The sequence below is a fragment of the Tympanuchus pallidicinctus genome, unplaced genomic scaffold, assembly GCF_026119805.1.
Source record: "Tympanuchus pallidicinctus isolate F22 unplaced genomic scaffold, pur_lepc_1.0 scaffold5, whole genome shotgun sequence".
In the NCBI taxonomy this organism is placed as follows: domain Eukaryota; kingdom Metazoa; phylum Chordata; class Aves; order Galliformes; family Phasianidae; genus Tympanuchus; species Tympanuchus pallidicinctus.
In genome coordinates, this window is record NW_026294769.1 from 60,648,005 (window position 1) to 60,662,670 (window position 14,666).

The 14,666-nt window shown below is 33.9% G+C and overlaps 1 protein-coding gene across 2 annotated transcripts in view; it reads right to left on the bottom strand.

The window, feature by feature from the left end:
- The window catches only part of CSMD3 (CUB and Sushi multiple domains 3), a 512,773-nt gene that overhangs the window by 407,199 nt on the left and 90,908 nt on the right, over positions 1–14,666 (bottom strand). For both annotated transcript variants that reach the window (XM_052703606.1, XM_052703607.1), the window contains exon 3: positions 12,683–12,795. In XM_052703606.1, the coding sequence (XP_052559566.1) occupies positions 12,683–12,795 (113 nt within the window). The remainder of the gene's footprint in view (positions 1–12,682; positions 12,796–14,666) is intronic.

Sequence of the window (14,666 nt, forward strand, 5' to 3'; positions counted from 1 at the left end):
GATTGATGGGCCAAGGTTGACTGTATGAGTTTCAATAGGGCCAGTTGTTGGGTCCTGCATTTTGATCACAACAACCTTGGGCAAAGAGAATTAAAGGATCCAATTTGTGAGACAAATCCATTTGCTCATCTGTTGTGTTTGTATTGACTTTTCATCATATTCTTTTTGATTATCTACTTTCTACAGTATTATGTCAGCTTCAAGTCATTTTAAATAATCTGAGTCAACAGTTTTGGAATGAGTACAGGACAGTGACACAATTATTAGCATAATCTGCTTACATAGCATATTCTTTTGTGAAAGACTTCTGGTAACTTAAATTCTTAGTGCTTGAATGATGACTGGTGAAGATCTGCAGTGCCGATCATACAGTGAGATGGCATACATTACCCCTCTGCCTCTGAGATACGAAGACATTTTAGGATCTATTTATTTAATGGCATGTAACTGAAGATTTCTGGGAAGAATTGAGATGTTTTTATCATAAAAGCTTAGTTCAAATATAGTTCAAATAGACTGAAAAGGTATAAGCCTTGTCTGATAATATTAAGAAATATTCTAGAAATGACATGGGTGTTTTCATAACCACAGTCACTGAGAGGGTAAAATATTCTCTTGCTTTCTAGAGAGTCTCGCTAAGCCTAAGTAATTGACAGTCCTTCAGTATGATGGCCAACTGACATTTGCAGACATCCTTATTAGACTTATTTAAATAATGGCAACTAATTTACTGCTTAATATCTTGGTGGGAAGCTTTTCCTAAAATATTAAATATAAAAACTGCAAATAACCTGAATGAAAGTAAAATAAATAAACAAATAGATAAATAAAACAAAAACGTCATTTTACAAAAGTAATTCTGAAGTATTTCATAAGGTGAAAAGATGTAATATAACCATATCACTGTGGCAGGTAAATTCACATTTTTTAAAAATTATATCTTGTACGTAAAATAAATTCTGCTTGAAGTCTGTACTATAATTAAACTTTATCGTATAGGCTTTGTACATTTCTAGATAATGATATCAAGCATTTTCATTGCATAAAGTATTTCCTATGGTTCCCTTTGCCTATCTTTTAAAGGGACTGATATTTAGATTAAATCAAATGTCGTGAGTAGATTTGCATTTGAAAAAAATGTTATCTGGTGAAATGTATTGCAATTTTTTTTCTAATTGCTTTATTTGTACTGAGAAGTATTATTCATTCATAAACTCAAAGTTAATTTTACTCCTAATGGAATTTTTCTGGTGCTTAGCCTCAATCTGCACTTTGGCTTTTAAAAGTATTTCTTTAAAAAACATTTATTTTTTATCAAAATCTATTGCTTTTTCTTTTCAGAAATATCATTTATTTTTCCTTTGAAAGTATTTCATACTGCTAACATATTGCTTTAAGTAATTAACTAAACATATATATTTCCATTTCTTCCAGATATAACCAATTTTTTTCTTTCTAGACTCTCCTTTGTCTAAAATGGTTTAACTCAGGACTAGTTTTCAAAAATCATTGATAAGCATTAATATTTGAAGTGAAACATATTATCAGGACACTGTAAAAAAAAAACAAACATGAATACATTTTATTACTAAGCAGGCCAGCAGAACAAATAATTCACATTGTAATTGGCCAGGACATATAACTTATTGTGTTGTTAGGAAAGGGTCAAGAAATTTTTAAATGTTCCATGGAGTTAGTTTCCTTGTTCTTTTTTTTCTTGTAAAAATATTGTCATTATTAAATTACAATTCAATGCTGTCTTTATTGAAAAAAATGCTACTAAGTAAAATTATGCCCCAGTGTAAATTACTAAGAAGAGACCACATAAATTGAGTTCTTAAAGCACTGATGTCTCCTACACCTAAAAAAGGGAACCCATAGTGTCTGAGTGATATAATAAATTATATATAAGCTGCAGGTGCCTAAATGTATCTGCTGTGAGTCCCAGATTATATGCCTTGCATAAACATAGGCCTAAACAGTTAATTTTAATCTTTTTATATACTGCAGAAGATAAGCCTAATTAGACTATTTATTTTAATTTTCCACATTACTTTATAGACAACAAAAATAGGAAAAGTGTGAGGCTGGGCATTTTCTTTCTCTTATTAACTAGATATAACTTCTGACTTCACATTTATTCTTTGTAATTCAGTGAGAAGCATAATGGATATATGGCAAATAAATAGTTGGAAATACAAACGACTTCTAGTTTCCTGAGTTTTAAGTTGTTAATTACATAAAAATTAGCATTCACATTGTCCATTTAGACATGAAGTCTACAAACTCAACAGACTCAAAAACATATTGCTTTAAAAATCAATATTTTTAATATCAAATTTGTGGATGAGAAAATAATATTCTCCATTTTAAAGTAAAGCTAAACATATCTAGACAGAAAAAGCGCAGAATAAAAGAATTGCAGGCATTCGAAGGGACCTCAGGAGATCATTGAATCCAGCCAGCCTGCTAGAGCAGACTTGCTACAATAGATCACTAAGTTGGATGTCCAGATGCGTCTTGAATATCTCCCCAGAAGAAGACTGAACACTGAAAAGAAAGGTAAAATGACAATCCAGGAACTACAGACCTGTCACTTTCACCTCTGTGCTGGGAAAGATCATGGAACAGATCCTTCTGGAAGATATGCTAAGGCACAAATGAGACAGGTAGGTGATACAAGACAATCACTATGGCTTAACTTTATCAGATTGCAGTTATCTCTACTTGTCTAGATATGGGATCAAAATGAGAATCTTAAAGTAGAAAGTTTTAAGGTTTGAATTTATCAGGATATTGTACTTATCTTAATAAGGTGACAGTTCAGTAGATGAAGAATATAAGTTCACAAAACAAAACAAAAAACACAACCACTTCAGGTTCTCCTGGGAAATGTCTTTCAAGACTTGCAGCGTGTATAGAAGTTTTTTTGTTTTCTTGTTTTTTCATGAAAAATGACATTCAGTATATATGAGAAGAATAAATAAAGACTGACATATAATTAAAATATCAAATTAATCATTGCCTCAGTTAAACTTAAATATGAGGCACGTATCACAATGATAAATTACAGTACCATAGGCTGACAAATATGGCTTATTTAACAGCACTGTTCTGAAAAAAATAAATAAATTAAACAGAACATTGAAAAATGAAATAGATTTTTTTTTTCTGGAAAAAGAGAGAGATTTTATTTTCTCAATACTTAAATATTTCTAAAGGGAGAAGAAACAATGTGTTTCTTGTTGGTTTTAAATTTCCAATAATTATTTTTGCTAATGCTTAAACAAATGAATTTACCTCCATCCACTTTCCCCAGAGGAAAATTATGTACCATTCTCTATGTTACTCTATAATCAGTCAACTTCTTATTTATTCAATTTTTGTTATGTAGCAAGGAAAATGCTCTACCAGGCAGGCAACAAAGTTCAAAACACAAGTTCATACTTGAATGTGTATACATGAGCTTTTACACTACAAATCAGATGTTATTTTGCAAACATAATAACACCAAATTGGAAAAAAAAAAAGGGTGGGGGGAAAAAGAAATAAAAGAAATTGTATTTCACTGTTTTTTGTTTGTTTGTTTGTTTGTTTGTTTCACGTAGTCTTTCTAAAATATGGGGGAAAATTCTTGTCATCAGGAACAATCTTTAACTGTGCTTTTCACGTGTTATTAAAGTGATACAACAGCTGTATGGAGACTTTGAGAGGTGCTAGTGATTAGACATGCAATTCTACATTACACTTTCCACTGTCTACAAGCAGATGTATCTTCCTGGAAAGTGTATTTCTCGCCTGATGCCCAGACTTGTCATTTCAAAGAGCAAAAACTGTTCAGTTTTTAAAACAGTTACCTTGTACTATTCAATTATGCAGGTTATGATGATACGTCCAAGGGAAACTTTAAGGAGAGCAAAAGTGGCTAACAGATTATGAGAAAAAGTGTGAAGAGAATATGAGTCTGTATAGTACTGGTATTCCTCCCTATCTTTCTGATTTGGAGGGAAGTTCCAGCTACAGTCAAGCAAGTGCATTCTTTGTACACAAACATTGTTTCACTGCATGCTTCTTGTGTCTTTAATTATTATCTCCCCTTGTATAACAAGGTCCTTGATTAGATAATTTAGACATATGTATACCCTCATTTTTTAAGATTCCTTTATGAAGAAGAAATGACTGGCTGTGTGGAAAAGATAAGTGAAAGCATTTGATCTAAAATAACTTGAATGTAATAAGTCTTTCAGTATAATTTTCCATGACATTCTCACTTAGGAGATGAAGGGGTAAAGGCAGGATTAAAATACTGATCATTATGAAAATTACTAAGCATAACTGAAAGAAGAAGCTGAATAATCTAGCAGAGAACACTGGGGCCTATATAATCCAACTTCTTCACGAGCAGCCTGTATGCCTCAGAAGGCACTGTATGTAACTTTGTTGAAAACATTTTGTCAGAGGAAGTGGTGATATGACAAACAACAGTCTAAAACTCAATGGACTGGTGGACTGAGATAATAGAAATCTCATAAAGTTCAGTAACAAAAAAAATGCTATGTCTAGTATGGAGTGAAGTAACTTTGTATATCAACTGATGGGAATTGAATGACTGAGATCCCATCAGATAAACATTTGAGGGCAAGCAGATGCTGAAGCTTTGGAAAATTTGAAGGCAGTTATAAAGAAGTAGAAGTCAATGTCCACAGATAGCAGCTTGAGAGGTTCCGGCCAGGTGTCAAGTATTAAATGGTGAGGTTGGTGGCCCTGCATGTGACAGGGGGGTTGGACATTCATGATCCTTGAGGTCCCTTCCAACCCTGGCCATTCTGTGATTTCGTGATTCTGTGATTCTGTCAAGAAAGCTTTTTTCCCTGGAGAGTAATGCAACATCAGTACACTCCTCCGAGACACTAAGGAAGCCTCAATGGTTTGCAGGATTCAACTAAAGAAAGTCACAAGTAACTTGATTTATCACCAGCGTGATGTTCTTGCTTCATGCAACCTGGATAAGAAACTTCATGAGCTTTGAGCCAAATTTTCAATGATTCTAAGAAAAAACTGCTCAGGAGAACAAAATGGTTTCAGACTGAGATGTGAATGTAGAAAAGGGCTATTCTTCAAATGATTATAATTACTACACTTCCCAGAATAGAAAACACGTTTAGTATTAATGACTAACAAAATGATGAAAACACAGAAGAATAGCATGAAAGAATATCATAAAATAATTTATGATCTGGAACAAAACACTTTATGTTAAGATTAAAAAGACTATAATAAAGAGAAAAAATACTCTGAAATACGTAATGTTATTGCAGTATTTAGGAGCCTAGATAAGAACAAAGAGATGCTAAAATTAAGGGCCCTGTAACTTTCCAGACCAAGAGCCAGTGACTGGAAGATTAAAATTGAAGTTTAAAAGTTTACTTTTAAGTGAAGCTTAATAAGTGAAGCTTGACAAGTGACAGGGTGAGGGGAAATGGCCTTAAGTTGCACCACAGTAAGTTTAGGTTGACTATCAGGAAAATCTTTATAGAAAGGGTTGTTAAGCATTGGAATAGGCTCCCCAGGGAGGTGGTTGAGTAGCCATCCCTGGATGTGTTTAAAAGCCATTTGGATGCTGTGCTCAGTGACATGATTTAGTGAAAGGTTGTTGAGGTAGTATGGTTAGGTCATGTTTGGACTTGATCTTATTTACTAAGTTATTTAAAATGTTGCAGATAGTAACCTCACCTTCTCTGTACCAGAAAAACATAGTACTGCCTAATATGCCAATAACTTTCTTGATACATTGTGTGTGTTATATATTCAAGTCAAAACTTGATATCACAGAATCACAGAATCACAGAATCACCTGGGTTGGAAGGGACCTCAAGGATCATGTAGTTCCAACCCCCCTGCCTAGCAGGGCCACCAAACATACACATTCAGATCAGGTTGCCCAGGACCCCGTCCAACCTGGCCTTGAACACGTCCAAGGACGGGGCATCCACAACCTCCCTGGGCAGCCCGTTCCAGGGCCTAACTACTCTATTTCATTCATGTTTCCTATTTCCTTGAACACCTAACCATTCTAATTCTGGGTCAGATACTGCAAGTAATACATGCAGACCTCTGACCAGACACTGTCATTTTCTGTTCCCATATAGTTTCTCAGTCCAGTAAGGGTATATTGGATTTTTGTGCGTGTGTGTGTGCGATTTCCTAGAAGATGTAACAGATGTTCATATATTCAATCAAAAGGAAGAAACACTAGGACTTTCCATTACCTTGTTCTCCAATGTGTTGAATGGAAGTAAATATTCAAAATTTATATTTCCTTCTTATTTTCATTACATTTTCTTTTTGAAAAATAGGAATTTATATGGCAAATATAAATATTTAGATTATTTAAATTGTCTTTATTTTAATTATCCATTTATTCATGAATTTCTCTATAAGAAACACAAAGATAACTCAATTACTTCAATTTTTATTAAGGGCTTGTTGAAATAATCTCAGCACATATACCAAAATGTATATGGCAAAATCTAACACCCGCCCCCTCCATTCCCCCCCACCCAAAACAGAAACACCACCCAGATACTTATGGTATCTGCCTGTTAGTAAGTCTGATTAAAGAAAACTGTACAGCTTAAAATCTGTGGCCTTTACGACTCTAACCTGACAACTGCTCTTTCAGAGCTCCTTTTACAAAGATCATTACAGCATAAAACAATAATTACTTGCAATAATACAATTTTTATATGAAATTATTAATGATATTGTTATAAGACTTCAGTACTTTAACTAAATCTGAGATTTAGACTATCTATTGCCACGTTACTCTATTCTGATATGCAGAATAGGTAAAAATGAATTATGTTATTTATTCACATTTTCTAGATCTACACCAAGTGTCAAAATGATTTTTATCATCAACATCCTGTCATATTTAATCCTACTAGTAGGACTACATGCTTTAATAACTCTTTACATCAGCTACCAATTTTTCTTCATATTGATGAAAGAAATGCATGATTGGTTTCTAGAAGTCATTAAATGAAAATTCTATTTTGTTAATAAGCACCATCTGTTCTCTTCTTTCTGGCCTTTCTCTCCCATCATCGATGAAGACAAGATAAATCTTGATATTTTTAACATTGCTCTTGAGCTCATCTATAAAACTTTTCAGCAAAATTCCTAAATTCCTATAGTGCCAATCCAACAGAAACATCAGAACCACTTCGTTATTTATGGTGTTTAATAATAATTTATAATTCAACTTTAACAAGTATTGTAACAGTACAAAAAAAAAAAAAAAAAAAAAAAAAAAAGCAAATATTATTTGATAATACTATTATAAATATGAAACATATACAGGATATTCTGTTTTCAATATAAAATAATCTACAAAAGAAGTTCTTTTTTTTTCTCATAATCAATAGAAAAGCACAAAAATACCCTTCACCTTGAAATCAAGTAAAGATTTAGAAACATTATCGTGAAAAATGTTAATGAAGTCAGTAAGTTTACTATGCCAGATACCTGTTAAATAGTTGTAAAATAAACCAGTAAAAACAAAAGAAAGCACTTCTCAAAGCAAAACTTTGCTCACTGAACTCCCTAGCTATGTGGTACAACATGCTGTTTTCTTTCTTTCTTAGTAGCTGTGTTTTCCCTCCCTAGACACAAAGAGCAAAGCTGTCTTTATTTCTCAGGACAACTGAGACAACTGGGACATCAAACTGTTCACAAACCAAAATATTCTTACAAAAATATATAAAGAGCAAACCTACACCATGACTTAACTTAAATGATCAAATGGATGATTAATTGTAGCATTTCTCCTCCATACATCAATGCCCACACATAGATCCTGGAAGCTACTAGGAAAAAAATAAAAGATAGAGATGCTAGCATGCTCTCTAGGAAACAAAAACAACAAAAATTTAAAAAATTGAAAAATTAAAAAATGCAAAAAATAAAAATAAATAGAAGCAGTAGACCTGTATAACCCTCAGTCCTCACTCCATCTAGCAAAGCTGCATGACTAGTCAGCGATGAAATGATAAATATATGTATATATATATATACAGAGCTGGAAATTATGGTAGCTCAAGTATCTTTCTTAAAAGTTCTTTATTTTTCAATGTACTTCACCATTTTTTGTCATTACTTTAAGTGAAGTATTTTCGTTTTTAGTAACCTCTTTCACATTTTTCTCATTCCATCTCTTCTTTTTTTTCCCCTGAGTTATTGCACTGTATAAGGTATATTCCTCTGATGCGTTTTTTTTTTTTTTTTTTTTTCTCCTCAAATCATTGAGAAAATGAACTTAAAGTAGTAAATGCACAATGGTATCAAAGCTATCCAAACATTTCACTTGACATGGAAGATAGAAAGACAGGAGGGAAAGGTGGAGGAAAAAGAGTGAGGATTAAGACTGAGGCTTATGGAGGGTAGAGGTCAGAATGTGTTTTTCAGTGGTCTACTGTAAACTCAATTTGACTGGAGAAATATGATGGCCGACTCCATTGCTTCTGTGATTTATATCATTTTATATGTTTGCATTAACTTTTCTATTCCCTTGAGAAAAAGTTCTCTTATGCCAAGAATGTCCACAGTAGATCCATGAATTCTGTAGTCTCTGTCAAATGTCAACTTTCAGCTCAACTGAAATTTTGCCAAGGATGATGGTGGATCAGAGAAAGAGATGTTGGCAGGACCTTTTCACTCTATTTCTTTGTTTTCAAGGTAGTAAAAAATCTGATTTCTTTATGTGCTTCATTTTCAAACATTTCAAAGGAAAACATTTTAAATGATCACTGATTGTGAAAGATATATTCCTTCTTTTTCATCTTATACCTGGATATGCTCCCTTCAAAGATACGCTTTGATTGCTCATGTTTCCCTCTCACGCCATCTCTGACTGTGATTTCACTTCATTGCATTGATGGGTTGCTAATCATTTCTGTCTTAGGTTTCAAATTGCATATCCATAATGAAGCACTTAAGTGTGTGGCCTGATATTTAGGAGTACTGTGTGTGCAGATGTTTCATCACGAAGCTAACAAGCAGCTAGTGGGCAATCAAAATTGTTGAAAATTGAATGCTAGGTAGAACCAGATTTGAAAATGTTGATTGCAGGGTTATACACATTCAAAAAGAGTACAAGAACAGAAATGGAGATTGCTCTGAAGTAATTATCATTTAAATACATCTATTCTCTCATGTCAAGGAATAGGGCATGAAATGAATGTAACATAATAAGTTTTCATTTCCTTGCTAACTGCGTGTAAAGATAGGTAGCCTCACATGAAGTCAGAAAAACAGGAAGAGAAAGAAGAAAAAATATCTGCCTTAGTGCAGCTCTCAAAGAAGTAGGTCTAGCCATAGGAGAGGTGAATTAGAACTTTCATGCCTAGCTTTATTGATTTTGGTATTGCTGACTTTATGGAACAAAACATCAGATTAAAAATATAGTCAAACATCAAATTAAAGGTAACACGTTTATATTTTGTTCTAAAATACTGACTTCTGTGATTGAATGTAATATTTATTCATACTTGTCAGTGATTTGGGAGCTAGATTTCTATTAATCATCATGACATTTTTAGCCTAGAAAGGAACTATGTGAGGCGTTAGTTGTCTGTGCAGTCATTGCTGATCCTGCATTTTAGTTTTAAATGTTTTCTGTCATAACTGAAATACTCTTTTTGCTAGTACTGACCTTTTTGCAAAAATCATATGGGAGAAGCAGATGACACTACATAGAGTGAAGTTAAATTTGACTATTTATGGCAACAGATCACTGATAAAAATTACTCCACATTTTCTAATTCGCATAAGAAGGGTGTATGCTAAATTTTGCATAGTAAATATTTCATAATAATTACATTTATAGAAAACATTTTTTCTAATCACATTGTTGGAAAACAAAGTTACTGACAATCAAAAAATGAACAAACCATGAAGTAGCTATAATCCAGCCAAATCTGGTCACACACAGATTAAATTTCTACTTTGTATGCTATGTTCTACCTTGTCTGCAAATTGGAAAAATTGTCTTTTCGGATATTTTCCTAGCTATCAGTGTGTGATTCAGATATTTATGATCCAAGAGATTAATTCTCTATTACCGATAGGTGAAGGAGGGTTCAACAATAGCCTCAAAGCATTTCCAGTAAGTTCACTTCAGCTTCTGGATTGCCAACAAATACACTTAACCAAAGCAGAAAGATATCTTTTCATTAATTAATTTTTAAAAAGATAGGAAAACAATAAATATAATGTAAATATGTTACAGTTTATAGCCTCAGTGCCAGAAAATTATAAAAACTGCATGGATCATATATTCCAGCTTTTCAAACATGTTTAAAATGAGCTAGATCATAAACAAGATATTTTCTTGAATATGCATACAGTACTATGAACTTTCACATTTCAGTAACACATACAAGTCTGTGTGGCCTGATGGCATGCATACCAGGATGTTGAAGGAATTGGTTTGGTAATTGTCAAGCCACTCTTCATCATATTAGAAAAGTAATGGCTGTCGGGTGAATTCTTCAGTGACTGGAAAAATGGAAATATCACTCCCATTTTTAAGAAAGGTACAAATGAAACTGCAGACTGGTGAGCTTCACCTCTGTGCTGGGAAAGATCATGGAACAGATCCTCTTGGAGGCTATGTTAAGACGCATGCATGACAAGGAGGTTATCTGAGGCAGACAGTAAGGCTTCACCAAGAAACAGACTGCTCCTAAGAAAAATGGTGAACTTTTATGATGGAGTTATTGCAACAGTTGACAACAGAAAACCTACTGATGCCATACCTCTGGACTTTTGCAGAGCCTTTGATATGATCCCATAAAATATCTCTAAATTGGAGAGGTATGGATTTGAAGAGTTAAGAGAGATTAGGAATTTGTTGGATGGCCACATCCAAAGACTTGCAGTCAATAGCTCCATATTCAGATAGAGGCCAGTGGCAACTAGAGTCCCTTAAGAGTATGCCTTGAGACCACTTCCCTTTAACATCTTTATCAATTACATAGACAACGGGATTGGGTGTGCCCTCAGCAAGTTTGCAGATGACACCAAGCTAAGTGACGCTGTTGATGTGACAGAAGGAAGGGTTGTCATACAACGGGACCTGGACAAGCTTGAAAAGTGACTTCATGTGAACTAAATGAGATTCAACTTGGACAAGAGCAAGATGTTATGCTTGGATCAGAGCAACCCCAGATATATGAACAGACTGAAACAAGAACTCACTGTCAGCAGCCCTGCAGAGATGGACTTCAAGATGAAATTCTTGCCATACGCTAATGCCTGCATTAAAAATAGTGTGGCCAGCAGGAGCAGGGAGGTGGTCATCCCCCTCTACTCAGCACTGGTGAGGCTGCACCTCAAGTATTGTGTTCAGTTTTGGGGCCCCTCACTACAGTAAAGACATTGAGCATGTACAGAGAAGAGCAACAAAACTGGTGAGGGTTCTGGAGCGCAAGTCTTATGAGGAGCAGCTGAGGGAGCTGGAATTGTTTAGTCTGGAGAACAAGAGGCTCAGGGGAGACGTCATTGCACTCTGCAACTTCCTGAAGGTAGGTTGTGGTGAAGAGGGATTTGGCCTCTTCTCCCAGGCAATGAACAGGACCTGGGGAAATGGCCGCAAGTTGTATCAGAGGAGGTTTAGGCTGGACATGAGGAAAAACTTTTTGTCTCAGAGAGTGGTCAGGCATTGGAATGGCTGCCCAGGGAGGTGGTGGAGTCACCGTCCCTGGCAGGATTCAAGAGGTGTCTGGATGAGGAACTGCGAGATGTGGTTTAGTAGCTTGTGGTAGCAGTGGTAATGAGAAGACGGTTGGACTAGATGATCTAATAGGTTGTTTCCAACCTTGTTATTCTATGATTCTATGATTTTATGATTCTATGATTCAGTATGCATTTGTTGCCCAGAAGAACAAGTGTATCCTGGGTTGCATCAAAAGAGAAAGGGAGGTGCAACAGGGAGAAAGAGAGTGATTGTCCTCCTCTGTTCTGCCATTGTGAGGCCCTATATCGAGTACTACATGCAGGTCTGGTGCCCCCAGCACAGGAATTATGTGGGACCATTAGAGTATGTCCAATGGAGGACCACCAAAATGATCAGAGGGCTGGAACAACTCACCTGTGAAGAAAGGTTGAACGAGCTGAAATTGTTGAACCTGAAGAAGTTAAGGCTCTGAGAAGACCTCACTGCAGTATTTAAAAGGAGCTTTTAAACAAGATGGAGACCAGCTTTTACATGAGAATGATAGAACATGAGAGTGATAGAACAAGCAGGGATGGTTTAAAATTAAAATGGGGGGAGATTTGGATTAGATGTTAGGAAGAAATTCTTCGCATGGAGTTTGGTAAGGCACTGGTACAGATTGCCTTTCCCTGGAGGTATTGAAGGTCAGGTTGAATGGGGCCCTGGGCAACTTGATCTAGTAAGTAGCATCTCTGGCCACGGCTAGTGTGTTAGAAATAGATGACCTTTAAGGTAATTTCTAAATCAAATCATTCTAATATTGATTCTATAATGAGTTAAAGTTCTTTTTAGATTTTTGATTAAAGTCAACAAATTTCTGTGACTGCATAAGTGGTAAACATAACTTGAATAAAGTTATGCATGCGTGTTTACATAGGCTTATTTAATTTGTTTAGAATATCTTACCTTCATAGTAAACTTTGAACCCATGAGCACTAACTGCAAAGTCACTTGTCAAGCGCAGCGAGAACACAGATTTTGTACTTGTCACAGGTGGAGGAAGATGAAATCCTGTTAACCTACAAAACAAAATAATACAAATCACAGTTAATTGAAAAATAAAACTATGTTACAGGATATTTTTCATTTCATCACTGAAACCAACTTAAAACTACGTATTTTAATTACTTGAGAAAATATGAATTTTCAGGGGTTTTCATGTACAATGAACTAGCAAGTACATTGGCTTGAGAAAAATGTGCTTGGAAGAGGTGATGGTAAGATACAGATAAAAATTGGACTTTAAAAAAAGATCTAGGTTATCAGTGGATCAACAAAAAAAAAAAAAGACAATCCATTTTGTTTAGGATTATGTTCAAACTTTTATTGAATTATTCATTTTCCAGAGACTTATGTTTGAAGCGTAGTGGTAGGAGAAAAATAACTGGGCCATGATTCATAAAGAAAGATCTTTTGAAGTGAATTACAGGCTTGCTAGGACGTTGATGATTTAGCAGTGTTCTGGCTGTTGCTGTTCTTGTTTTTGCTTGTTTCTTTTTAAATTAAATCCACTATATGTGAGATACAAATAAAAAGACATTTGTGTAATAGTGCTGCTAATATGCACTACTAATAGCCAAATCTACAAATTCTTTTTGTTTGATGTACTTATGACAGTATTTATTTTTTTAAAATGACTTAGATATTATAGAAAAATATACTATTCATGGTTCAGATCAGGACAACAAATCCTACAGTATTTTCCAGTCAAAGAGAGAGTTAAACAATTTTGTTATGTAAGCTCACCAGCAAAATATGGACACACTTTTAGAGCCCAGTTTGCTTTGTATTGCAAATTGTGTAGCTTAGGCTGATTTTTTAAATTAATTGTTATCATTAAATTGTTTTCAAGTATTTGTAGCTGAACACTATCATTCATTATTTTTGATTACTGTCATGACAGTTATGAAAGACAAATAATAAGGTAATTTAACTCACAGCATGATTATCAAAATTAGAAAAATATAGTAAAAGTAGAAATTATGTTTCAAGAGAGGTATATACAGATCTATATATGTCTAATGTCATTAGTGCATATGTCCAGCATTCTGCAGTTGGTTTTGCCATATTTTCATTAAAACATGACTAGCTGAAATAACTTTTGTTAATAAAGAGAGATTGAGTATTAGTCACAGAATATTTGGGATATAATAAGCACATTGTTTATAGTTTAATTGCAGGAGCATATATTTTTTCAAATAATAAAATTTAATAAAATTTTTACTTCTTCCAAATAGGCATACACACAATTATTTGACAACTCAATATAAGTTAGTTTATGATTAGCTTCTTCATAACCTAGTAAGTACATTAATTAATTGGTAAATATAATCATATAAAAATCAGCTGACCAACATAAAATCATGACAATAATTTGAATAGATGTTTAATTAGCAGCACTCTGTTCAATTGATATCTTTGAAGTTAGTTTGGGCCACAAGCGTGTATCCACAGAAAAGAAGCATAAATTTATGTAAAAGTATTTAATTTTATGAGAGGTGCATACGCACAGTTTTGATGGGGAAGAGATTTTTAAGCTAAAGATTTATTAGCATGGCAAACATTATGGTTCCTTTACAAAACAAATTATTATTAGAGACACTTTATACCATTTTGCTTTCAGATACATGACATTTGTCACCATCGTTATGCTACATTTACTTGGAAAGGTACAGACTTGTTTAATTTTATTGATATACTGAAATTTACATGATATTAGCAGTTCTTTACTTGTGGTTTAGTGGATATAAAATGAGAATTTTTATAAATAAAAATTAAAAACATTCTTCTATAATATCACAATAAGCTACCACAAATTTTCAAAAAGAAATTTAACATATTCTGCTCAAACAATTGAATTCATTTATTAGTGTGATAATCTGAGTATTAC